Source organism: Mobula birostris, chromosome 3, assembly GCF_030028105.1.
Source record: "Mobula birostris isolate sMobBir1 chromosome 3, sMobBir1.hap1, whole genome shotgun sequence".
Taxonomy (NCBI): Eukaryota; Metazoa; Chordata; class Chondrichthyes; order Myliobatiformes; family Myliobatidae; genus Mobula; species Mobula birostris.
Window position 1 is genome coordinate 153,048,656 of NC_092372.1, and position 27,774 is coordinate 153,076,429.

The 27,774-nt window shown below is 39.2% G+C and overlaps 1 protein-coding gene across 3 annotated transcripts in view; it reads right to left on the bottom strand.

The window, feature by feature from the left end:
- LOC140195340 (uncharacterized) overlaps positions 1-27,774 on the bottom strand; it is an 80,713-nt gene that overhangs the window by 10,999 nt on the left and 41,940 nt on the right. For all 3 annotated transcript variants that reach the window (XM_072253490.1, XM_072253491.1, XM_072253492.1), the window contains 9 exons: positions 27,441-27,510; positions 26,237-26,350; positions 25,927-26,013; positions 25,711-25,824; positions 15,175-15,307; positions 14,433-14,493; positions 13,924-13,989; positions 8,888-8,995; positions 955-1,105 (listed from right to left, as the gene is read on the bottom strand). In XM_072253490.1, coding sequence (XP_072109591.1) covers positions 955-1,105; positions 8,888-8,995; positions 13,924-13,989; positions 14,433-14,493; positions 15,175-15,307; positions 25,711-25,824; positions 25,927-26,013; positions 26,237-26,350; positions 27,441-27,510 — 904 coding nt within the window. The remainder of the gene's footprint in view (positions 1-954; positions 1,106-8,887; positions 8,996-13,923; positions 13,990-14,432; positions 14,494-15,174; positions 15,308-25,710; positions 25,825-25,926; positions 26,014-26,236; positions 26,351-27,440; positions 27,511-27,774) is intronic.

The window sequence follows — 27,774 nt, forward strand, 5'->3', positions numbered from 1 at the left end:
AACAAAAATTAAACTATATCAAATCACTACTTGGTATGACCACCTTTTGCCTTTAAAACTGCATCAATTCTCTTAGGTACACTATTGTGCAGTTTTATAAGAAAATTGGCTGGTGGCTTGTTCCATGCTTCTTGGAGAACTTGCCACAGCTCCTCTGCAGACTTTGGTTGTCTTGCTTGTTTCTGTCTCTCAAGATAATCTCAGACAGCCTTGATGATGCTGTGATCAAAGCTCTGTGGGGGCCATATCATCTGTTGCAGAATTCCTTGTTCTTTTTTGAAAATAGTTCTCAACGACCTTGGCCGTGTGTTCGGGACCATTGTCTTGGTGTATAATAAAGTTTGGCCTGATCAGATGCCTTCCTGATGCTATTGTGTGATATATATAAATGTGCTTGTACTTCTCAACATTGAGCATTTCATTAATTCTGACCAGATCACTGAAGCACCTTTGCTTTAAGGAATTTTTAAAAACGTATGTCTAAGACTTTTGCACAGTACTGTATAAAGGATAAAATTGTTTAGCCAATGAAACAGCTCTTGTACTGTGTTTCTTTCAGTTATAACATCCTACTTTTTTTAAAAAAAGCTATTCCCTTAGCAGTTAGTCTAAACATTTTTAATCATCTTTTTTGTAAACAAAGTTGCACATGTTTGAAGTTTATTTTTACTTAACATACCCACTTTCAGGCCCATTATCTTAAATAGGAAACAAAGAGCATTATTTCGTGTCATCTCCTTAACCTTCACTTTGGACTATACAGCTTAAGTATATTTTGTGTACCTTGTACCAGCTTCACCATTCAAAATTATAGCTCATATTCTACCTCAGCTTCATTTTTCAATATTAATTCCTTATCATTTGATTCCTTTAATATATATTTGATAGGCATTCTGTTGCAGTAAGATTTGCTCCAAAGCTATGTAGGTATTGCAAATTTTATGTTTCATTTACCTTTATATTTAGTTCTGAAATTTGCTGAATTACCAGTGTATGTCTGGCATGTATCATGTGCTGGTGCATATGGTTCATATCCAGAATATTCATTTGGCATAACAGTGGGTCGTCCTAATTCTTCATCCATTGGAGGCCTTCTGTCTTGGTCCTGATAAAAAAAAAGCAAGGACCAGTCACAAAATTCTAATTCAGCAACATAAAATAACAAAATTTGAGTGACTTGAATGTACTAAATGATATTCACTTACAAAAAAAACTTAATAATTACTCATTCCTATCAGGAGTTTATGTGGGGTACCAGAAGATCACGCAGCTCTCCATGCTTGTTCTGATCAAATATGGCCCATATTTCTGCTTCTGTCCACAGCATTCCTCAAATTCTTAAACTTCCTGCGTCCTCAATTAAACTCAATGGAAAAGTCATCTTAAAAATATTATATTAAGCATATTAATTTGTATGTTTTTGCTACTACTCAGGTTACCATCAACTTGATCCATTATAGAAACATAGAAAGCCTACAGCACAATACAGGCCCTTCAGCACTCAATGCTGTGCTGAACATGTACTTTCTTTAGAAATTACCTAGAGTTACCCATAGCCCTTTAGTTTTTCTAAGTTCTATGTACCTGTCCAGGAGTCTCTTAAAAGACCCTATCATATCTGCCTCCACCACCATCACTGGCAGCCCATTCCACGCACTCACCACTCTCTGCATAAAAAACTTACCCTTGACACCTCCTCTGTGCCAACTTCCAAGCACCTTAAAATTGTGCCCTCTGGTGATAGCCATCTCAGCCCTGGGAAAAGGCCTCTGACTATCCATATGATCAATGCCTCTCATCACCTTGTACACCTCTATCAGGTCACACTTGGCAGTGCATTCTGCTCACTCACTACTACTGTGTAAAAACCTACCTCATATACCCCCTTACATTTTACTCCACCTTAAAATTATGCCCCCTCAGATTAGCCATTTCCACCCTGGGAAAATGTCTCTGGCTACCCACTCGATCTATGCCTCATAGCATCTTGTACACCTCCGTCAAGTCATGTCACTCAACCTATCATCATAAGACATGCTTGCAAAAGCTTTGGGCCTTAGATTTCATAGAAGCATTGGAGAGGCACTTAAGAAAAACCATTTCACTCAAGGGAGAAAGGCTCTGGGCTCTCCTCCTGAGAGTCTGGTAGAGACCATAAGATATAGGAGCAGAAGTAGGCCATTCGGCCCATCGAGTCTGCTCCGCCATTCAATCGTGGGCTGATCCACCTCAGCCAGTCATCCCCACTCCCTGCTTTCACCCCATACCCTTTGATGCTGTGCCTAATCAAGATCCTATCCATCTCAGCCTTAAATGCACCCAATGATTTAGCCTCCACAGCTGCTCGTGGCAATAAAGTCCACAGATTTACCACCCTCTGACTAAAGTAATTTCTCTGCATCTCAGTTCTAAAAGGACGTCCTTCAATCCTGAAGTTGTGCCCTCTTGTCCTAGAATCCTCTACCATGGAAAATAACTTTGCCATATCTAATCTGTTCAGGCCTTTTAACATTTCTATGAGAATGTTTCTATGAGATTCCCCCCTCATTCTCCTGAACTCCAGGGAATACAGCTTGAGAGCTGCCAAACATTCCTCATACGGTAACTCTCTCATTCCTGGAATCATTCTCATGAACCTTCTCTGAACCCTCTACAATGTCAGTATACCTTTTCTAAAATAAGGAGCCCAAAACTGCACACAATACTCCAAGTGTGGTCTCACGAGCGCCTTATAGAGCCTCAACATCACATCTTGGCTCTTATATTCTATACCTCTAGAAATGAATGCCAACATTGCATTTGCCTTCTTCACAACCGACCCAACCTGCAGGTTAACCTTTAGGGTATCCTGCACAAGGACTTCCAAGTCCCTTTGCACCTCTGTATTTTGAATTCTCTCCCCATCTAAATAATAGTCTGCCTGTTTATTTCTTCCACCAAAGCGCATGACCATACACTTTCCAACATTGTATTTCATTTGCCACTTCTTTGCCCATTCCCCTAAATTATCTAAGTCTCTTTGCAGGCTCTCTGTTTCCTCAACACTACTTGCTCCTCCACCTATCTTTGTATCTTCGGCAAATTTAGCCACAAATCCCTTGATACCCTAGTCCAAATCATTGACATATATTGTAAAAAATAACGGTCCCAACACCAACCCCTGTGGAACTCCGCTGGTAACTGGCAGCCAGCCAGAATAGGATCCCTTTATTCCTACTCTCTGTTTTCTGCCGACCAGCCAATGCTCCACTCATGCTAGCAACTTCCCTGTAATTCCATGGGCTCTTATCTTGCTAAGCAGCCTCATGCGCGGCACCTTGTCAAAGGCCTTCTGAAAATCCAAGTACACCACGTCTACTGCATCTCCTTTGTCTACCCTGCTTGTAATTTCCTCAAAGAATTGCAGTAGGTTTGTCAGACAGGATCTTCCTTTCAGGAAACCATGCTGGCTTTGGCCTATTTTATGTACGTGCAGGTACGCCTTAATCTCATCCTTAACAATCGATTCTAACAACTTCTCAACTACTGATGGCAGGCTAACAGGTCCATAGTTTCCTTTCTGCTGTTCCCCACCCTTCTTAAATAGCAGAGTAACATTTGCAATTTTCCAGTCATCTGGTAAAATGCCAGAATCTATCGATTCTTGAAAGATCATCGTTAACACCTCTGCAGAATCCCTGTATTCTGCCTTCAAATTTCCAAGGTGAATCATTTCACACTTTTTCAAGTTGAATGCCCGTTTCCAGCACAGCTCTGCATCCAGTCTATGTCCTACGATTATTTCCACTATGCATAACTCCACCAACCTTCATATCATCTGCAAATTTACTAACCCACCCTTCCACTTCCTCATCCAATTAATTTATAAAACTTGCAGATCCCTGCAGAACACTACAGGTCACTGACCTCCAGGCAGAATATGCTCCATCTACAACTACCCTCACCTTCTATGGACAAGCCAATTCTGCAACCACACAGCCATGTTTCATGTCTCTCTATATTCTATGCCTCCTGACTTTCTGAATAAGCCTACCACCGGGAGCCTTATCAAACACCTTGTTAAAACCCATGTACACCAAATCCACTGCTCTACCTTCAATATGCTTTGTCACATCCTCAAAAGAAATCAATCAGGCTCTTAAGGTATGACCTGCCCGTCACAATACCATGCTGACTATCTCTAATCAGACTATGCTTCTCCAAATGCTTGTAAATCCTGTCCCTTAGACTCTTCAATAATTTACATCAAATTAACAGCAGTGGAACGGGTGAGCAGTTTCAAGTTTCTGTGAAGATCTATCCAGGGCCCATCATATTGATGCAATTACAAAGACAGCATGACAGCAGCTATATTTCCTCAGGGATTTGAGGTTACTTAGTATGTGACCAAACACTCTTGCAAACTTCTACAGTTCGCAGTCATAGGTTGTTAAATTTGTTGTTTTGCGGCAGCAGTACTTATCTTTTGTAATGTTTATCAAAAGTTCCTGCAGATCCTGTATCTTAATATTGATAAGTTCTAGCACTTCAGCCTATCTTACACTGTTGTCAAAAAAAAAAGTCAAGTTTGCTCCCACTGGTAAATACTGAAGCGAAGTATTCATTAAGGACCTCCCCTACTTCCTCTGACTCCTGCCTAATGTTTTCTTTTCTATCCCTGATCGGCCCTACACTCACCTAGTCTGGATGTCCACAACATTTTTCATTTGCTAAAACTTTATTTTCATTTGGATAGTGTTTTGTTAAGGGAATAATTTGAAGAACCAAAGGTCAAGGAGATGATTTATGGCTTCTGGAGGAGGAAACCAGAGATCCATAATCCAGTTCTCATCAGGGAATTAGGCGTGGAGAGGGTCAGCAACTTCAAATTCCTTGGTGTTATCTTTTCAGAATATCTGTCCTGGACCTAGCGCACACGTGCCATTATGAAGAAAGCACGGCAATGCCTCTACTTTCTTAAAAATTTGCATAGATTTAGCATGTCATCTAAAACTGACAAACCTCCATGGATGTCTCGTGGAGGTTATATTGACTATCGTATCACAGCCTACAAAAAGTAGTGGGTATGGCCCAATCCATCATGGGTAAAGCCCTGCTCACCACTGAGCATATCTACACGGAGTACTGTTGCAGGAAAGCAGCATCCATCACCTGGGACTCCCACCATCTAGGTCACGCATTCTTATGGCTGCTGCCATCAGGAAGAAAGTACTGGAGCTTCAGGACATGCACCACCAGGTTCACAAACAGTTATTACCCTTCAAACATCAGGCTCTTGAACCAGAGGGGATAACTTCACTCAACTTATTCGTCCCGTTGCTGAACTGGACTCACTTTCAAAGAAGAACTCTTCATCTCATGTTATTGATATTCATTGCTTACCTATTATTACTGTTATTAGTTTTTATCCTCCTTTCTTCTTGTATTTGCAATTTGTTTTTTTTAAATCACATTAGTGTTGTCCACCCTGTTGGGTGTAGTCTTTCATTGTTTCTATTGTGTTTCTTGTATTTGGGTGATTGTTTAACTTAGGTAAATTTTCAAGTAAAAAATAGTTTTTACAAAAACAAATCCTGTAGCTTGAAATGTTAGGTAATAGTAACACTGAACATTTTTTCAGTATGCTTCATAAATAACATTTTCTTAATGTTTGTGAGTTAAAAACTTGAATGTGCCGGAATTACATTATTTTTGGGCTTGTCCCCGACCCAGATTCTGCAACTTTGTGTTCAAAATAAAGTCATAGGTATTAAATTCATGAAGCTTACAGTTTGTATTTTCTCACAAGAATTTTTAAAACATGTCAAATTCATGTGGGTTACATTTTTTTTTACAGAATTTGTACACTTTATGACAAAGAAATACTGTCCTGAACACTCTTATCATTACCAACACACATTCTAGAAACCAGTCAAGTTTTTTCAGACAACTGCTTATGCCATGGAAATGAGAAATAACAGGGGAGCATGTGGTCATCATGGCAGAAGACTGACATTTTGATGTTTAGAAATGTGAGTAATTTAATGAATTATACCTCCTGATCTGAGAGTATGCTTTATTATGTGTCATTACCAAACGAGTTAGTATTGAGTGTTTTAACTGAAAAATAAATAACTTCACTTTATTTCTGTATATAAGTTACAGTTACAAGCTAGCTATCTAATCGAGTTAGCAGGCGTGAGACTTAGCCAACCTTTTCTTTAAGAAATGATACGATTACACAACTGGCTGTGATTGTAAAGAACAGTGGTGGTACAGACAGTTCATAGTTTACCAACTTTACCTCTATTAAAGAGTAATTATCAGATGTAAATATAATTTAAAATTAGTGATTTTAATTAAATTCAATAATTTTCCACTTGAGTAATATGGTTGAGCATACCCTAAAATAAACATAAGTGATTTTTGTTTGAAGTTGTCAAGATGGCCCCAAGATCATTAGCAGACTGATCAAAAAATATGGAGACACAAAGAAGACCCAGGTAAATATCAACAACACGTTGAAAGAGAAAGAGAGAAGTACAAATAAAAGGGAGACAGGAAAGGGTCTCGGCCTGAAATGTCGACTGCACCTCTTTCTAGAGATGCTGCCTGGCCTGCTGCATTCACCAGCAACTTTGATGTGTGTAGCTCACTTTATCGTCTCAGAATTACCAAAGCGTGAACAGCCATTGAAGAGATGACAGTGATCAAAGAATTGGTGAGATTTGTGAGTAATCAAAGAAACAAAGGGCCACTGATAAGAAAAGACAGACAGACAGTACAGTTTCCTCGTGTTTGCAGTACAAAGTTTTATAGCAGGGAATATCCCACCAGAATCTCCAGTAGAAAACCACGTAGCAACAAGAACAGAATGACCTTCATCTTCCTCAGGCTTCACATATGCATTCTGACAGGTCTAATGCACACCATGAAATGCTTCATAGGAGAAGCCGGAAAAAAGTGACAGCAAACAGAGCTAAAAGTATACCATGATCTCACTAAAGCCAATGTGAAACTTGACGCTTTGAGAAAGACTGAGAAGTACAAGATACATCAGGCTCTCCCAGAAACTGACAACCTTAGTACCATTTTCAGAAATCACAGATTAATTTATAGGACAATGGTATGTCGTACAATATAACCAGGACGTGTACCTTGGCATCATTCAGGATGTAATGCAGAAAGTTGTTGCCTTGTCAAGACAATGAGCCGACTTGGGAGAAATCACTTCTTTTGGCCTATGAGAAGAGGATCTTCTCTGGGATTTGCCACAAGTTCTACTGTGCCTTGTCCCAGAACCCCAACCAATTACTAAAAGACACATGATGATTCCTGTGAATATGTGGGAAAAGGTGTGCTCTCTCATGGAAATTTGAATATTGGACTAATGAAGACGATAAGAAGGTACTTTAAATTTCAAGTTTTGCTTTTTTCAGAGTTGTGAGTTCTGTGAATGTTCTGGAAGTCTAACTGATAAAAAAAATGCGTGTAGGGGATTGAGTAAATGTTTTGTCCGTGTTAAAAAAGTATTCTATCTATGGACATTTGAAAAATAATGATCTCCATAATCTGTTTGAAATTTGAATAGCTGCTTATTCCACAGTTGGGGAGGATTAGGCAAATGTTTTATAAGCATTTTTGTTTTTTTAACAAGACTCGACAAAGCCTAGTTTAGCTGTGCTGCCTACATTCATGTTTCATGTGGATGTTTTTAACAAGGTTATCTAGCTGCTTGCCTTAAAATCTGATCTCTTACAGAATTTTGAAAAATAGTGCAAACTGTAAGGATGCATTTTTAATTATAAGCGATGCTTCTTCCAGTTGGACAAATGTTTTGTCACAGTTAACGTTAAATTAAAACTATTGTTTGTCAATGTTAAAAGCATTTTGTCATTACCATCACAGTAATGATGGTAAAGTTTTGATGGGAAATAAAATTTTGTTTAGTAATATTGGTCTGAACTCATTTGCTGGAGTCAAGTGCTTTGATGCCAAAATCAGCATTCGGTCAAAAAAGGGTAAAATTAGTTTAATTAGTAAATAAATGTTTTGTTGTTTAGCCAAGGAAAATATTGACACACTTAAGAAAATGTGTCTCCAAAATATATTCTGAACGTACTTAAAAATGAGTTAAAACAAATTTATTAAAGGGCATGGTTTTTATTTGCAGGATTGACTTTGAAATCTTTGTCATTTCATTTCAAATTAAATTCAGTATTTCGATAGTGCGATGGTAATGACACTCATACATGAAAACTCTGCAAAAATGCCTTAAAATATAAAAGTTCTCTTAATGTTTGATCAATGCCAAGATCTGGTCTTCATTCCACAGCTAAAAATAAAGGTTATAACATAAACAAAACAGAGTTTCAAGGAATTCCATTTCTTAGAATTTGAAGTAGTCCAAAATGCCCCTGATTGAAGGATCACCCACTTTCTGTGATTACCCGCATGGAAATGAATCTCAAGGTTGTATATGGTGACATATATGTACTTTGATAATAAAGTTATTTTGAATTTTGAGAACAGGACTGAAGGGCTGCTCTACTTAGATCTAATAGATTTCTCCATTATAAATTGTTCTGAAGGAACCTGATGACCACATGAAGTTGCTACCTTTATTCTATTCAGCCTGCTCCTGTACTTGTGTGACTATCAAGTCTATTTGGGACACAATGCTACATCATCCATAAAATAAATTGCAAGTGCTGTTCACATTGCTATTGTACAATGTTAAGAATTGATCAATTTCTTTATATTCAAAATTCATCATAAATGGCAATTTAGAGCTTGTTAAAGCCTATCACCTCAAGGGATTATCTTTCCTGAGCTTTTGTTGTGCAAGTAGTTATTTAAATTCAACAGAAGAAAGAGAAATTCACTCAAAATAATTTCAAATACTTACAATAGTATTCATTGTCTTTCGCCGATATTCCATTAGTGCATCTGTGAGACTCTGTGTAACTTTTAAGACAAACTTTGCATCGCTATCACTGAAAATTTCAAAGTTTTGCTGAAAGACAAATATCAAAATATAACAAAAAAAATTGTAACCTAGAACAGAATATGCTTGTCAAAAGGTAAAATCTAAATAGATTGTTATTGCTCTCAAACATCAACTATCTATACTATTGCTGGATGGGTGATTGAAAATTTGGAGAAATCCATAAGAGAATTAAATATTTTGGACATTGGACAAAGTCAGTTATATTGCATTCTTTAGAAGGAAGATCACAACATCAGGATTGCAGTTTACATTGTGTATATAGTAAAGCATCTGCTAACAAAGTCCTCATAATTCATCCTATGGCTTTATTCCTCATTAAGGATATCAAACACATTATGCCACTCTGGTTTGCTCTCTTGATATTTTAGTGACTAAAGATGTCATCGTATCACCTACATTTAATCATGAATATACAAAGAATGGAAATAAAAAATATTGAGATGATCCTTTATGATTATTTTGACCGTGGAGCAAACTTGAAGGATGTAATGGCCAATTACTGCACCTATTTATTATTCCATTAATAATCTATTTCAAAATAATTAACAATAATCAGAACCAAGTAATTCTATGGAAGCACAATACCATAAGATTTAATCACCTTAATGATACTGAAATGCATATGCTATACTGTACATAAACTGAATGCTAATCAAAGTGCAAAATCTGCAGCTAGCTATAGAGAAGACCTTTACTTCTAGTCCACAGATTATAGTGTATTGTATACCTTTCAATTTTCAATAGGGTAGATGCACCAAGGAGTTCTTCCAGATAGACTGACTATAGAAGATATCAAGCAACGCACACAAAATGCAGGAGAATCTCAGCAGGCCAGGCAGCATCTAGGAAAACAGTACAGTTGACGTTTCGGCCCAAAATATTGATTGTACTCTTCCTAGATGCTGCCTGGCTTGCTGAGTTCCTCCAACATTTTGTGTGTGTTACTCGGATCTCCGGCATCAGCAGATCTTCTCTTGTTTGGGATAGAAGATATAAAAGTCCACTCTCAAAACTCATTAGATTTCTTTGCTCAAACTTCTTTGCTGGTATATTTTGCTTACACAAGTTTCTTTTCCTATGGCACCCCACACAGCTCCCTTGCAAATACTTAAATTCTGTACCAAACATGAAAGCTTACTTGGACCCAAACTGTTAAGTATTAACCATTAATTTTAAGAGCTACAACTGTATCCTTTCTATGTTTTTTCTCATCTTGAAATGATAGGCAATTCTATAAATTCTGGAACAACCATATACCTGTTCATTAAATACGCTCTCAGAAATGGATATCCTTTTAGCAACATTACAAGCCATGGCCTGGCTGTAACCTCTCCAAAGACAAATTAGCTTGTAACACCGTCTCTCTGAGTTTCCATTACACCCCTTGGTATTCATTAAGCTTTTCATTTTATTTAAAAGTAGGAAATTCATATTTGACTCTTAGGGGTGCATCCACTAAAAATCCCAATATGTCACTCTAACATTGTGAGTGCTTTACAATGCAAAGCAAAATACAGGTTTTCCCCGCCATCCGAAGGTAGAGCATTCCTATGAAATGGTTCGTAAGCCGAAATGTTGTAAAGCACCTCTGATCTGGGCCGACAATTACGTGCTAGGTGGCACCTAATTAATTAGCATGTTTATTTCAGCTTTTTTCTTAAAGATGTGCTGTGTGCCTCCCGGCTACCGCTGCATTCTTCGCGAATCGGTACAGTATCTGTCCAGGGCCCGGGTGTTGGGGTGGTGGGACACAGGGGTGTCATCTCATCGTCGATCAGGCCAGGCAGCTCATCTTCTCCTATGACTGCTGAGCCTCGCGCATTTTTCTATCATACAGTTGTTTATAAGCACTCAAACCATCCTGCAAATATCCCCTACGTACCCTTTCAAAATTAAAGTCGTACTTTATCATTGCAGCGAAAATCTCACGCAGTTGCTTCACTTTCTGCATTCCGTTGCATTCGGTTTCGATTGTTATCCTTTCCTCTTCCAATTGCATCAGCTCTTCAGCTATCAGTTCTTGGTCATGGGATGCTAAAACCTCTTCAACATTATCTTCGTCAACTTCCACAAACCAAACTCATTTTGTCCTTGCTTCGTTCACCATGATCAGAACGCTTAATTATGTCTAGTTTTACGCTAAGTGTAACACCCTTTCAGGCTTTTCCGACACCTTAGAACTAATCTTGCTAACGGCTGCTCAATGCAGCATGTTAAAGCAATGCCGTTCCGAATCTGGGGGAGAGCGCTGCTCGGGGCACGCGCTGCCTTTCTCCGTAACAGTGAAAACACCTTCTGAAAGCGAAAACAGAGTACTAATGTAGGTCTTTCGTAACAGTGAGGTTTCGTAAAGCAAATGTTCGAAAAGCGGGGGACACCTGTACTGTAAATACTGAAATAAAACCTGAAAGTGTTTTAAATGCCCCAGGAAATCAAACTGGTTTCTGTGATGGTTGGGGCCTTAGGCAGACTTCTTGCTGAAGATGGTTATAAACTCTTTAATTTTGCTTTTTGCACTCATACTTGGCTTCCATCATTGAAAATGGTGATATTTATTAAATTTCTGTATGCCACAGTTCCTGAGATGTTGGATTATGAAGTGAAGGACAGAGTTCAAAAGCAGTGAACAGGGGCAGTTGGGACGGTCTGTGCACCACAGTTCCCAAGAAGATGTTGGATTGTGCATGATTAGGAACTTGGCAAGGGCCACCAAAGTTAGATTTAAGCTGATCAGCCATTGTGTGTGCGGGCAGTGCTAGAGTGGGGAGCTCAGGCTTTAGCTGAGAGAGGAATCAGCAAGGAAAGGCAAAAGCTGTAGGTAGATTTTCTTGTTTAATTTTCCTTTCTCTCTTATTTCCCAGTTAAGAGTGGTGAGGACATTAGGTAGGGATAGTGGGATGCTCCTTTTGCTGGACATGGGATGGCAGGGAAACCTCCAAGAACATTTGCCTTCCTCAGTGACAGAACCTGCAAGTTAACCTTAGGAAATCCTGCCCAAGGTCTCCCAAGTACCTTTGCAACTCTGATTTCTCAATTTGCTTCCCACTTAGAAAATAATCTCCATCTTATTCCTTCTGGCAAAGTACATCATATATCCCTGCACTATATTCCATCTGCCAGTTCTTTGCCCATTCTCTAATCTTTTTGCAGACTCCCTGCTTCCTAAACACTATCTGCCCCTGTAGCTATCACTGTAGTGTCTGCAAATATGGCCACAAAACCATCAACTCCATCAGTCAAATCACTGACATATAATGTCAAAAATAAGTGGTGGTAACACCCTGAGGAATATCACTAGTCACCGACAGCCAACCAGAAAACGTCCCCTTTATTCCCACTCTTTGCATCCTGCCAGTCAGCCAATCTGCTATCTATGCTAGTATCTCTCCTTAATACCATGAACTCTTATCTTGTTTAGCAGTCGCATAAGCAGCACCTTATCAAAGGCCTTCTGAAAATCTAAGTAAACAACATCCAACAACTCTCCTTTATCTATTCTGCCTATTATTTCTTTAAAGAATATTACAGATTTGTCAGGCAAGATTTACGCTTTAGGAAACCACATTGACTTTGGCCCATTTTTTCCATGTACCTCCAAGTACCCTGAAACCTCATCGTTAATAATGGAGTCAAACCTTCTCAATCACTGAAATTAGGCTAATTGACCTATAATTTCCTTTCTTTTGCCTCCTTCCCTTCTTAAAGTGTGGAGTGACATTTGCAATTTTCCAGTTCTGTGGAACCATTCCAGAATCTTGTGATTCTTGAAAGGTCACTACTAATGCCTCCACACTTTCTTCCACTGCCTCTTTCAGAACTCTGAGGTATAGTCCATTTGGTCCTGCTGATGTGTCTACCTTCTTAGTAAAAAGCAACTACACTCATTTCCACCCCCGACCCTCTTGAATTTCTTTGACCCCATTACTTCCTCTCCTGCATCATTTTCCAGTTCACCCTCGCCTCTCTTTTACTCTTTATATATTTGAAGTTACTTTTGGTAACTTCTTTTATATTACTGGGCACCTTTCCTTTGTATTTTACCTTTTCACTCCTTATTGCTTTTTTAGTTGCCTTCTGTTGGTTTCCTAATCCTCTAGACTCCCACTTATTTTTACTATATTATATGCCCTCTTTTTGCTTTTATGCTTTCTTTGTCAGCTAGTTCCTCTCTTTAGAATACTTCACCGTCTTTGGGATCAATCTATCCTGCACCTTCTGCCATGCTCCCAGAAAACTCCATCCATTGTTGTTCTGCCATCATCCGTGCTAGGGTCCCCTTCCAATCAACCGGCCAGATCCTCTTTCATACCTCTACAGTTTCCTTTACCTAACATCAGACTTTAACTTCTCTCTCTAAAACGGCAGGGTGAATTCTATCATATTATGATCACTGAATAAGGGTTCCTTTACCTTAAGCTCCTTAATCAAATCTGCTTCACTGTACAACACCAAATCCAGAATTGCCTTTTCCCTAGTGGGCTCAATCACAAGCTGCTCTAAAAATGCAATGGTAGTGTAGTAGTTAGCACAATGCCATCACAGCTCAGAGCACTGGAGATTAGAGATGAATTCCGATGTCCTCGCTATGAATGCATTGTTTTCCTTGGGGTTCTTTGGTTTCCTCCCACATTCCAAAGATGTGTGGAACTAGTAAGTTAATTGGTAATTGTAACTTGTTCCTTGATTAGGCTAGGGTTAAATCTGTGGGTTGCTGGCAGTGTAGCTTGAAGGGCCAGAAGAGAATATTCCATGTTGCATCTCTAAATAAATAAATAAATTTAACAGGCTTTCTACACATTCTTTCTCTTGGAAAACCAACCTGATTTTCCCAATCTACCTGTACATTGAAATTCCCCATGACTTTAACAAAATTTACGGCACTATTTAACATCCTGTTACAGATTCAGAACAGAACAGAAAACGATCCTACTCACCAAACACTCAAAGAGTTCCTCGCTTGCAAAGGCAGTTTTGGAAGTATCTGGCCCATGTGCTTGGAACTGAAACATACAAGACAAACTAAAGAAGGCTGATGCAAGGAACTACATAAAGCAAATTTACAAACTTACAAACTCTTTAAGTTAATTCTTTAGAAATATATTTCTTTGACTTGAACAAGCTCACTTACAAAATAGCACAATGCTGGTACTTCGATGAGTCAAACGGTGGATATAGGTTAGGAAAATGAACAGCAACCTAAACTAAATGTCAGAAGGTTATCAATATTCTAAATAAATTAGCAGATTGGGTAGTGAGTGAATATTTCCTGCCATGATTCAGGAAGGAGCTGCCTAATATCCTATAGCAACTACTTTCACTAAATGCGCTGAAACTTATGAAAAGTAGTTTTGCGATCACAAGGGGCAATTGTGTAACCAAAATCCTTTCTCTATTTGCATAACCCAGAGCAAGGAGCCACTTGACACAATCAGCCACAACTTGCCTCTCTCTGCATCCATTGTTCATCAGCACCAGATCCTTTAATATAATCATTCTGAAAGTCCCTAAGGAGGAAACAAAAATTATACTTCTTTGGCATGACTAAGATTAAAATAAACACACTGTAAAAGATAATTTGCGATATGAAGCAACCAAATAATTACTATAGAGCAACTGCATTAAAAATAAATTAAAAATATATAGACTTGTAAAGTATCGTTAATATATAGACCACCCAAGGTGATGTCAAGAGATGCAAAGAGAAAATTCCAGAAATACTCATTAGCCAAGGGGCAGTTGTGGAAAGAGAAACTTAGAGTCAACGCTGCAGGTTCAAGAACTTTCATTGAAAATGGAAAAGAAAATAGCAGGTTAATATTGCAAAGAGAACATATGATGGATGGTAAAGGCAAAGGGAACATTCCTTTGGGATGAGAGTAGGGTTGTTGTGGGGTTAAGCTGGAGATGTCATCTTAAATATTAACTCTGGTTTCCTTTCCACGGTTAGTGTCTGATGCTGAGTGCTTATTGCAATTTCCAGCATTGGAAGCTTTTAAAATTTTGATTAGGAGTGTGGATTTAAGAAGACGGAGAAGTGATGCAGGAAGAGAGATTCAAGTGGTAGTAGCAGTCAGGTAAGTTACTGAAGTACTTCAATAATACATTACCACTCAAATTAGATATTAATTACTCAAATAATGTTATTCTCAACAGAATTTTTCATATTCTTCATAATCTTCAATTACCTCATTGGCTCTCTTCTTCTGTACTCATCTCCAGCGTCTGGTGTATTTTTGGAGCTCCAATCCATGTCCAGCATTTCAGATTTTATATCCTTTCTCCAATTGTCTTGCAAGATGTCTCCAGATGATCTGAAATCTTCAATGAGTAATGCAGAAGGAATTCAATTTAGTGGGTCCATAGCAAGCCAGGTATTTTTTTTTTTACACATTAATGTGAAGTAAAAAGGAGAGAAAAATTACTTGTAGCAGTGAATGCTGGACAAGCATTCTACAAGACATTGGATAAATTTAATATTTTTAAACAAAATTTACATCAGCACAAGTGATTTCTTGGACAAGTGATGATCAGACTGTTTAAGGATTAAGCAAAGTTTTTTTGTAAATGCAGACAAGTAGTCTGCTTGATCTATCCTGATATGTCAGCCAATTCAGTATACCTTTGCTGCACTAACCTTGTAGCAAAACTTCAGGCAATACTCTGGTGATCTCAAATCCTCATGTCCTGAAGGCCAACATGCCATATGCTTCCCAATTGTTTGCTGCACCTAAACACTGGCTTTCAGTATTCTGTGCACATGGACATCTACGTTACTTTCAACAGCATCCATTTCTCAATAAATGGCTAATGTAATGCTTGGTGATCGATAAATCTGTGCCTTCGATGGATTTATACAAGAAGATGGTTCACCACCATCACCACAATAGAGATTAGAAATGGAATCAAATGCTGGCTTTGCCAAGTCAAGTCACTTTTTATAATCATTGCGACCATTACTGCTGGTACAGTACACAGTAAAAATGAGACAATGTTTTTCAGGACCATGGTGCTACATGAAACAATAGACTACAGACCTACCCAGGACTGCATAAAGTGCACAAAACAGTGCAGGCATTACAATAAATAATAAACAAGACAGTAAGCACAGCAGAGGGCAGTAGGTTGGTGTCAGTCCAGGCTCTGGGTATTGAGCCTGATGGTTTGGGGGGGAAGAAACTGTTATAGTCTGGTCGTGAAAGCCCGAATGCTTCGGTGCCTTTTGCCAGATGGCAGGAGGGAGAAGAGTTTGTATGAGGGGTGCTTGGGGTCCTTCATAATGCTTTTTGCTTTGTGGATGCAGCGCGTGGTGTAAATGTCTGTAATGGCGGGAAGAGAGACCCCGATGATCTTCTCGGCTGACCTCACTATCCGCTGTCGGATCTTGCGATCCGAGACGGTGCAATTTCTGAACCAGGCAGTGATGCAGCTGCTCAGGATGCTCTCAATACAACCTCTGTAGAATATGGTGAGGATGGGGGGTGGGAGATGGACGTTTCCCAAGAGAAACGCTGCTGGTCTTTCTTTGCTATGGAGCTGGTGTTGAGGGACCAGGTGAGATTCTCCGCCAGGTGAACACCAAGAAATTTGGTGCTCTTAACGATCTCTACGGAGGAGTCGTCGATGTTCAGCAGAGAGTGGTCGCTCCGTGTCCTCCTGAGGTCAACAACCATCTCTTTTGTTTTGTTCACATTCAGAGACAGGTTGTTGACTCTGCACCAGTCTGTTAGCCGCTGCACCTCCTCTCTGTATGCTGACTCATCGTTCTTGCTGATGAGACCCACCATGGTCGTGTCATTGGCGAACTTGATGATGTGGTTCGAGCTGTGTGTTGCAGCACAGTTGTAGGTCAGCAGAGTGAACAGCAGTGGACTGAGCACACAGCCCTGGGGGGCCCCTGTGCTCAGTGTGATGGTGTTGGAGATGCTGCTCCCGATCTGGACTGACTGAGGTCTCCCAGTCAGGAACTCTAGGATCCAGTTGCAGAGGGAGGTGTTCAGGCCCAGTAGTTTCAGCTTTCCAATCAGGTGCTGAGGAATGATTGTGTTGAATGCTGAACTGAAGTCTATGAACAGCGTTCGAACATACGTGTCTTTTTTGTCCAGGTGGGTTAGGGCCAGGTGGAGGGGGGTGGCAATGGCGTCATCTGTTGAACGGTTGGGACGGTACGTGAACTGCAGGGGGTCCAGTGAGGGGGGCAGCAGGGTCTCGATGTGCCTCATGATGAGCCTCTTGAAACACTTCATGACGATGGATGTGAGTGCAATGGGACAGTAATCATTGACGCAGGACACTGAAGACTTCTTCGGCATGGGGATGACAGTGGCGGCCTTGAAGCACGTTGGAACGATGGCGCTGCTCAGGGAGATGTTGAAGATGTCAGTGAGAATCTCTGCCAGCCGGTCTGCACATCCTTAAGCACTCTGCCAGGAATATTGTCTGGTCCAGCAGCCTTCCATGGGTTGACCCTGCACAGGGTTCTCCTCACTTCAGCCACGGTAAGACATAGCGTCTGGTCATTTGGAGGAGGGATGGTCTTCCACACCGCCACGTCATTTTCCGCCTCAAGACAAAATTGTTCAGCGCATCTGGGAGGGAGGCATCACTCGCACAGTCAGGTGATGTTGTCCTGTAGTTGGTGATGTCCGGAATGTCCTTCCACATGCGCCGCGTGTTGCCGCTGCCCTGTAAGTGGCTGTGGATTCGCTGGGCGTGTGCACACTTTGCCTCTCTGATGGCTCGGGACAGTTTGGCCCTCACTGTTGTTAGGGCTGCCTTGTCACCTGGTCTGAAGGCGGAGTCACGGGTCCTCAGCAGCGCACGCACCTCCGCGGTCATCCATGGCTTCTGGTTAGCGCGTGTAGTGATGGTCTTGGCCACAGTGACGTCATCGACGCACTTGCTAATGTAGCTGGTCACTGATGCCAATAGCATGCAAATACATGCATATAGCAAAAAAGGCCTTTGATGGCGCAGCAATTGTGAATGGGCCAGTGTTAGAGTGGCTTTGGCTCATCAGGCTTCAGCAAGGCAAGTATCTGATAAATTTCTTCTTTATTCTTCAGTCCTCGTCTGTTAGGGCACAGTTAGCACAGTGAGAATGGCTCCAGGGGCGGTGTTATGTTCTTTGTGTGAGACGTGGGACCTTCAGCCTCCCAGGTAACCACATCTGAATCAGGTGCACCAAGCTACAGCTCAATGATCTTTGGCTCATATCAAGGAAGTGATAGTTAGGAGCTAGTCAGTCCTAGGTTTATTGGAGCTTGGTTACTGGAGACTGTCAACAGAAGAAAGGCAAATGTGCAGCCAGTACAGAGTTCCCCTCACTAATAAGTATACTGTTTTGGATACTACTGAGGGGGATAACCTACCGGGGGAAGACACAGCGACCACGTCTCTGGCACAGAGTCTGATGCTGCGACTCAGAAGAGAAGAGAAGGGAAGAGGACAGCAGTAATGATAGTAGATTCCATAGTTTAAGGATTCTTTGAATGAGATAAGAGAGCAGGATGGTTTGTTGCCTCCTAGGTGCCAAGGCCAGGAATATCTCGGATCAGGTCCACAGCATTCAAAAGGGGGAGGAAGAGCAGCCAAAAGTCTTGCTACACATTGACACTAATGACATTGGGAGGGAAGGTCCAGAGAGAGATTATAAGGAGCTAGGTAGAAAGCTGAAAAGCAGGACCTTAATGGTAGTAATCTCTGGATTGCTTCTTGTGCCACGTGCCAATGAGGGTAAGAATAGGATGATTTGGCAGATGAATGCGTGGCAGAGGAATTGGTCCAGGGGGCAGTGGTTCAGATTTCTGGATCATTAGGACCTTTTCTGGGGAAGCTACTACCTGTACAAAACGGATGGGTTACACCTGAACCAAAGAGGAACAAATATCCCTGTGGGCAGGTTTGCTAGAGCTGTTCGGGAGAATTTAAACTAATCTGGCAGGGTGAAGGGAAGCCAAGTGATAGGGCTGAGGATGGGATAGTTAGTTTACAAACAGAGGCAGTGTGTAGTGAGACGGCAAGCAAGAACAGGCAGAAAATGGGGCAAAATTGCAGTTAACAGGGTGAGTTGCAACGTAAAAGGGGGACGAAAATCAAAAAGGGTGATGAAAACAGGACTAAAGGTTGTATATTTGAATGCATGCAGTATACGAAATAAGGTAGATAAACCTGTAGTACAGTTACAGACTGTCATGTATGACATTGTGGGCATCACGGAATCGTGGCTGAAAGAAAATTATAGTTGGGAACCTAACATCCAAGGGTACACATTATAGTGAAAGGACAGGCAGGTAGGCAGAGCGGGGTGGTGTGGCCGTGCTGGTTAAAAGTGAAATCAAATCTTTAGAAAGAGGATCAGAAGATGTAGAATTGTTGTGGATAGAGCTGAGAAAGTGCAAGGGTAAGAAGACCCTGATGGGAGTAATATACAAACCTCCAAGCAATAGCAAAGATGTGGGCTACAAATTACAACAGGAGATAGAAAACGCATGTCAAAAGGGCAATGTTACACTAGTAATGGGGGATTTCAAGATGCAGGTAGATTGGTAAAATTAGTTTGGTGCTGGATCCCAAGAGGGGGAATTTGTAGAATAGACCATAAGACTGTAAGTGATAGGAACAGAATTAGGCCATTTGGACCATTGAGTCTGCTCTGCTATTCAATCTTGGCTGATCCTTTTTCCCCTCCTCAACCCCATTCCCTGGCCTTCTCCCCATAATCTTTAATGCTGTGTCCAATCAAGAACCTATCAATCTCTGCCTTAAATACACCAAATGACCTGGCCCCCATAGCTGCCTGTGGTCACAAATTCACCTTCCTCTGGGTAAAGAAATTTCTCCACATCTGTTTCAAATGGACACCATTCTATCCTGAGGCTGTGCCCTCTTGTCCTAGACTCCCCCGCCATGGGAAACATCCTTTCCACTTCTACTCTCTCTGGGCCTTTTAACATTCAAAATGTTTCAATGAGAGCCCCCCTCATCTTTCTAAATTCCAGCGAGTACATCAAACATTCCTCATATGATAAACCTTCCATTCCCAGAATCATCTTTGTGAACCGCGTCTGGACCCTCCCCAATAACAGCACATCTTTTCTTAGATGAGGAGCCCAAAACTGTTCACAATACTCAAGGTATGACCTCTCCAGTGCCTTTATAAAGCCTCAGCATCACATCCCTGCTCTTGTATTCAAGACCTCTTGAAATGAATGCTAACATTGCATTTGCCTTCCTCACCATTGACTCAACCTGCAAGTTAACCTTTAGGGTGTTCTGCATAAGAACTCCCAAGTCCCTTTGCATCTCAGAGTTTTGGATTTTCTTCCCGTTTAGAAAATAGTCTGCACATTTATTTCTACCACCAAAGTGCATGACCATGCATTTTCCAACATTGTATTTCATTTGCCACTTTCTTGCCCACAAGATGGCTTTTTAGAGCAGCTCATGGTTGAGCCCATTAAGGGATTAGCTATTTTGAACTGGGTGTTGTGTAACAAACTGGAATTGATTAGAGCTTAACGTAAAGGAACCCTTAGGGGACAGTGATCATAATATGATAGAATTCACCTTGCAATTTGAAAGGGAGAAGCTGAAGTCGAATTACAAAGTCATGAGAGAGGAGCTGGCCAAAGTTGATTGGAAGGGGGCACGTGCAGGGATGAGGCAACCGTGGCTGACAAAGGAAGCCGAAGCCAATGTAAAAGCGAACAAGAGGATGTATAATAGAGCAAAAGTTAGTAGGAAGTTAAAGGATTGGTAAACTTTTAAAAACCAAAGGAAGGCAACTAAAAATGTCATTAAGGTAAAGATGGAATACCAAAGTAAGCTAGCCAATAATATTAAAGAGGAAGCTAGCCAATAATATTAAAGAGGACATCAAAAGTTTCTTCAGATACATAAAGTGTAAAAACAGTGGCGAGAGTGGATATTGGGCTGCTGGAAAACAATGCTGGAGAGGTAGTAATGGGGGACAAAGAAGTGACAGACAGACTGCGTTTTGCAACAGTCTTCACTATGGAAGGCACTAGTAGTCAGGGGGCAGAAGTGAGTGAAGTTGCCATTACTAAGGAAAAAATGCTTGGGAAACAAAGGTCTGAAAGTAGATAAATCACCTGGACCAGATGGTCTAGGCCCCAGGGTTCTGAAAGAGGTGACTGAAGAGATTGTGGAGGCATTAGTAATGATCTTTCAAGAATCACTAGATTTTGGCCTGGTTCTGGAGGAATGGAAAATTGCAAATGTCACTCTACTCTTCAAAGAAAGGATATTATAGGCCAGTTGCTCTTACCTCGGTGGATGGGAAGATGTTGGAATTGATTGTTAAGAATGCAGCACATGGAGGCAGATGATAAAATAGGAAAAAGTCAGTATGGTTTCTTTACGGGAAAACCTTGCCTGAAAAAACTGTTGGAATTCTTTGAAAAAATAAGAAGCAGGATAGACAAAGGAGAATCGGTGAATATTGTGCACTTGGATTTTCAGAAGGTCTTTGACAAAGTGCCACACAAGGCTGCTTAACAAGTTAAGCGCCCATAGTATTACAGGAAAGATACTAGCATGCACAGAAAATTGGCTGAGTGGCAGGAGGGAAAGAGTGGGAATAAAGGGAGTCTTTTCAGGTTGGCTGCCGATGACTAGTGGTGTTCCACAGGCGTATGTACTGGGACTGCTTCTTTTCACGATATATGTCAATGATTTGGATGATGGAATTGATGGCTTTGTGGTCAAGTTTGCAGATGATACAAAGATTGGAGGGAAGGCAGGTAGTTTCGAGGAAGCAGAGAGGATACTGATGGACTTAGATAAGGAGAATGGGCAAAGAAGTGGCAGATAGAATATGGCGCCAGGAAATGTATGGTCATGCACCTTGGTAGAAAAAATAAAAGTGCAGACTATTTTCTGCAGAGAGAAAATACAAAAATCTGAGGTGCAAAGGGACTTGGGAATCCTCGTACAGGATTCCCTAAAGGTTAATTTGCAAGTGGTGAAGAAAGCAAACACTGTGTTAGCATTCATTTTGAGAGGACTAGAACGTAAAAGCAAGGATATAATGTTGAGGCTTTAGAAGTCACTGGTGAGGCCTCACTTGGAGTATTGTGAACAGTTCTGGGTCCCATATTTAAGAAAGGATGTGCCAACATTGGAGAGGGTTCAAAGGAGGTTAACGAAAATGATTCTGGGATTGTCAGGTTTATCATATGAGGAGTATTTGATGGCTCCTGGCCTGTACTCACTGGAAATCAGAAGAATGGGGGGGGGGAGGGGGAGGAGGGCGGGGGGATCTCATTGAAACCTATCGAATGTTGAAAGGCCTTGATAGAGTGGATGTGGAGAGGATGTGAGTCTAGGACCAGAGGACACTGCCACAGAATAGAGAGACATCCATTTAGAATGGAGATGAGGAGGAATTTCATTAGTCAGAGAGTGGTGAATCTGTGGAATTCACTGCCACGTACGTCTGAGGAGGCGTAGTAATCGGGTATATTTAAAGGAAAGGTTGTTAGGTTCTTGATTAGTCAAGGCATAAAAGGGTAGAAGGCAGTAGACTGGGGCCGAGAAGGAATTGGATCAACCATGATGAAATGGTGGGTCAAATGGCCTAATTCTGCTCCTATATCTATGTTCTTATGGGCATCACAATCTGTTTTTTCAAAATTATCTTGTCATAGCATTTTCTTTGCAATATGTATTTCAGCAATTTGCTTTGTCAGTAAGCGTTTAAGGATACAATGCCACATTGACATTGAGGTGAAAAGTACCAAGATCATGGAGTCATCATTTAGTTATCTCTTCCTTGTTCCCAACTCATACACCTGGATTTCCCCATCTGTCACCATTGCCTCTCGTGATACCAGTGTAGTACAGGTAACACAAGTAACAGTTCACCATTACCACCTCAGCACACACAGAAATCAATACAGTCTTGTCCGTGTTAATACTGTTATAGAAATAATAAATGAATTTGAACAATGAAGTACTTCTGAAATGTAGTTACTATTCTAGCATAGGAAACATGCAATCAACCTTCACAAAGAATGGTCCTATAAATAATGACATATATAAGTCAATAAAGTACTTGAAAAATAAATAAGGACATCATCAGTAAATGGGCTCAAAGCCTTTTTCCACTTCATAACTTAACACTGCCACACACATCATGTAAAGCTGTTACTTTTATTACTTCTGTCTAAAGATCTAATATATTTAATTTGTTGATGTTAGGAGTTGCTATAGTTTAAATTCAACCAAACAACCAGCCCCATTTAATTTTTAGGGTCAACTGTAATCCCAAACTTGAAATTCTGTCTAACAAAGTTCTAAGTTTTTTCTATTTTATAGGCCTTTTTTTATCATAACTTCATTTTTCATGTCAGTTGCCAAGTTATTTAATGTTGATATCAGAATAGCAGAAACAGTGGAAGTAGCCTTCATGGTCTGTTATTCAATACCACCATAGCTAATCATCTATCTCAATTATCTATCTCTTCTCTGTAGTTAGCTACTTACATGCATTTTTAAAAGAAAATATTAGGGCTATACATACGAACTTTAATATCCAGGAAATATTTATAACCTAAAGTTCAAAGTAAATTTATTATCAAATTACATATATGTCTCCAAATACACCCCTGATATTAATTTTCTTGCAGGCATTCACAATATAACAATAGAATCAATGAAAAACTACACACAATGTCTGACAAGCAAATCTACAGTACATATAATCCACTGTATAGCAGCAGTTCCCAACTTTTTTGGGTTACCACCCCCTTGGCTCTCAGACCACATGCCCAGCGCTCCCCTTCCCCCTTTCTGGCAACAACATAAAAACTATAAAGAATTTTGATTTATGATGAACAGTGAGAGAAAATAGGACTTTAAATTCAAAGGAGTGGCAAATAAATTCAAAAATCATTCAAATTCTAAATTTAAAGATAAAAATAAAATTATTTCTTTAATTACAGCAAAAATAATCTTCTTCAACAATTTTAGAGCATACATTAATAAACTAACTATTCACTACTTCATTGCTACATCAGCTTTGAAGGAGATGGATGAGTTTGGTGCAGCTATACCACTTTCTCAACATCAAGATGAATGTCATTCAGGAGTTTCAGATCCTCATGTTGAGTAATTTGCAGTCTGTTTCGTTGCTTGGAAAGTTGGACAACTACACTGAAATCACACTCCACTAAATCTGATGTTGGAAAGGCAATAAAGAATGTCTCCACCTTTTCCTACAAAGCAGAACAGCGTTCACAGATTTCTTTCCGCAACCAAAAGTCTTGATGTGATCTTTTGAACCTTGGATTCAGCTCAACGTAATTTTGCAGTAATATCAGTTCTTTCTTCATCCTTTGTGTTAAGTCCTCATTACTATAATGTTCAGTAATGGATTTATTATCCAGCCTAGAATTTGGATTGAGAGAAGATTCTGAAATCTTTCTGACATGTCTTTATGCATCTCACCCAGGTGGGCACAGTATACTTGAAGATCATTTGGAACTCTTTCTTTTACTTTCAACTCAGAGAGGATCAGAAATTGGAAAAGGTTATGATGACCAATGTTGCACATAAATAGGGCTAACTTGAGACAGAAATGTTTTGACTTTGATAAGTTTAACATCATTTCCTTGCAATTAAAAGATTGATTTCATTAAACTTTGCAGATAATTCTGACAAAAAAGCAATACCATGCATTTAAGTCTTCAAAGAATTTTATAGTTTTAAGAAGCGCATAAAAGCATTTCAGGCAGTTTCCTTTTGCGAGCCATCTGACTTCTGGGTGCAACAGCACACTTTCGAACTGATCATCATCCTTAATACAAAGCTCTTGAAATAATCGAGAATTGAGAGCATGGGACTTGATGTTATTTACTGCTGTGATAGAAGTATTTAATGATTTGTGCAGCCAATCATTTAGGCTTTTTGCAACATTAATTTCACTAGCATTAATTCCTAAGATCCAAATATTCATGAGGTTCTAGATTCCCTAACATCGATGGAAAATCCTCATCAATAAAAAGAAAACCAAAGGTTTTGCTTAATTTCTGCCATTTTCCTATTCATATTATGAATTATCCTGTTTCTGAACTTTGAAAACATAAACTCGATTTTACAAATCTTTCTTTTCACTCATTTGAAGCTTTTAGTGTTAGTTTAAATATTCCCTGAAAATTTATTTCTATATTCCATTTATGTTCTCTATATCAATCTCTTTGCCCATTTTTTTGTTGAAACCCAAGGTGCTCCCAACCCCCAGATTTACTATTCTGTCTAAGGATATTGTACAACATCTCTGCATTAATATTACCCTGAATGTGGCTGGGTCACATTTTCTTTTGTGTTATGGTGCAATAAAAATGCATAATAGTTGTAATTCTGGCGTTCATTCCTTAAATGTTAGCTACATTGAAAACAAAGAATAAATTTGCTAGTCCAAGCTTATGTGGGAAACATCACAGACTTTCATTTGAAACAACGTTCATATCACAGGAAAACACTAACTTCAGTGCTTCTTATAAAAATGTACATATTTATCTTCCCTCGTACGAACAAGATACTAGATATAGGGATTTTTAAAGAGACTTAGAATTGATTCACTCATGGTATGGTCAATTAGATTAGACATTAATAAAATCTTATACCAATGTGTCATTTATGCATAATCAGTCTTATACAACTTGTCAACTGGGAAGCAGCTCTGAATTGTTTTTTGCTACCTTGAGAATACGGCATTCTTGATTCATAGGAACTGGAACTTCCCCTGTTAAGATGCTGACCAAAGTTACTTCCAAAGTATTCATTCCTTGAAAATCTGTTTTCGAATTGCCCATCTGTAAGCCCAAATACAGATCAAATGAAATGAATTACTTGCAACAATCAATGTCAAAAAAAAATTCTTCAAGGCTATCTTCAAACATTATTAATAAACATGCCTTGTGAGCATAGCATTCTTGAGTCATAAGAGCTTTCCATATCACCATGGTTTCTTCTTGGTGAAAATTTGGCATCAAACTGTTCACCTGAAACAATAGAATCAGAACCAGATCTATTATTACTGACAAAAGACGTGAGAATTTGTAGTTTTGTCACAGTGGTATGGTGCAAAGATATAAAAATGTACAAATTATTAAAACAAAATTATAAAAATAGTTAATTATAAAATGCTAAAAATATTTATAAATAAAAACATATGTTAGGCCATTAGGATCTTTTTAATAGTTATTAAGTAAATCTTCACCCTACCTTGAGATCCTGCTATTCTTGACTCATAGAAATCTGAATCTGCGGTACTCATGTTCTGTCCAAAGTTATTTCTGAAGTTCTCACGGTGTGAAAAACTGGAATCCGATCGATCATCTGAAATACCAAAAGCCCATGTGATCACAAGCTTTGAAAAAGCCAAACCTGTTTCACTCCTTATATCCTGGTCTCAACTAACCTCAATCTAGCATTACATACCCACGGTCAAACACCGAAAACAAGCGCTTTCAAATAATTGTTCTAAATTTATCCTATTTGATGCTGAATTTCAATTTTAAATACTGCATATTATATAATTTAGACAGCTTTAGAGTAGCTAATCTGTTATTTAAACCTAATGATCATCAAATTAATTTTCACACTTCCATACAACATTTGGTAACCTTTCCACTTCATTTTAAATACTGGTGGCTGCATATTAGGGTCTTTAAACTATACTCAGTGTTATAAAATGCAATATATCCAACCAATTTTTTCTGTTTCCTGCTGCTTTGTCTCTCCAATGTATTTTGTCCCATTTGCCTGCAAACCCAACTGCAACATTAAAATTCATCAGTGAATATTTCCTAAAATATTTATTAATCCTTATCCTATCTAAATCAAATTTTGCAGCTCACATCTAGGTAACCTTATTTTGCTGTCTGGAATACTTAATATAGTCTCCTTTATTCCAAGGATTGTTAAACTGAATACCTCAAAAATACATTTTCTTTCATTAAGAACTTAATTTCTTTGATTCCACACTTACACTTAATTCTCTACTCAATTATTTTAAGACTTCTCTTGTGGATTTTTTATGGCTTCATGATAACCTCTTTGTAACTCACTTGTCCAGAAAAGTTTGCAATATATGTAGATTATTTCACCAAGAACTTATAAAGAAATGTTGCCATAATTTGGCTCGACCTATGCAAGAGTATCACCAAGTATTTTATATTTTTGTATCACCTAATATTTTAGTATTTTTTTTACATCTGGCTCAATTTGTCCAAGAATCTAGCGATACAACAAATTTGAACAAAAAGCCAACTTTAAAAATTTATACAATAAATCATAAAAGATATACTTTTATTAGGATGTTAAATTCTTCATGGCATTTCCATTCATTGAACCAACTGTATTTCTTATAAGAAAAATCGTTTCTTACTGAAAAAATAATGACAAGTACAACCATCAAGTAACTTACAGCTATCTGGAACTCTTTTTGTAGCAGGGTGTCCTTCAGAAATTTCACTTGGCATCTCACCAAGGACAACCTGAAATTTATACAATCAATATTTTAGAACAGCTACTCAATTAAAGGTGATTGTAAGTGTATCCTTCAGGCCAGGTGATGCGATAACAAAGTTAAGCCAAGCTAAGATTAAAAATTCACATGCACTTCTGAAAGCCCAAGCAGCAAAATTTTTTTAAAAATGATCTAACTCAACTGATTTACCTATCAATCACCACAGTTTTACATTGCCAGAACATAGATTTTGATCTACCAACAAAAAGAACTGCATATATATCCTGATTAA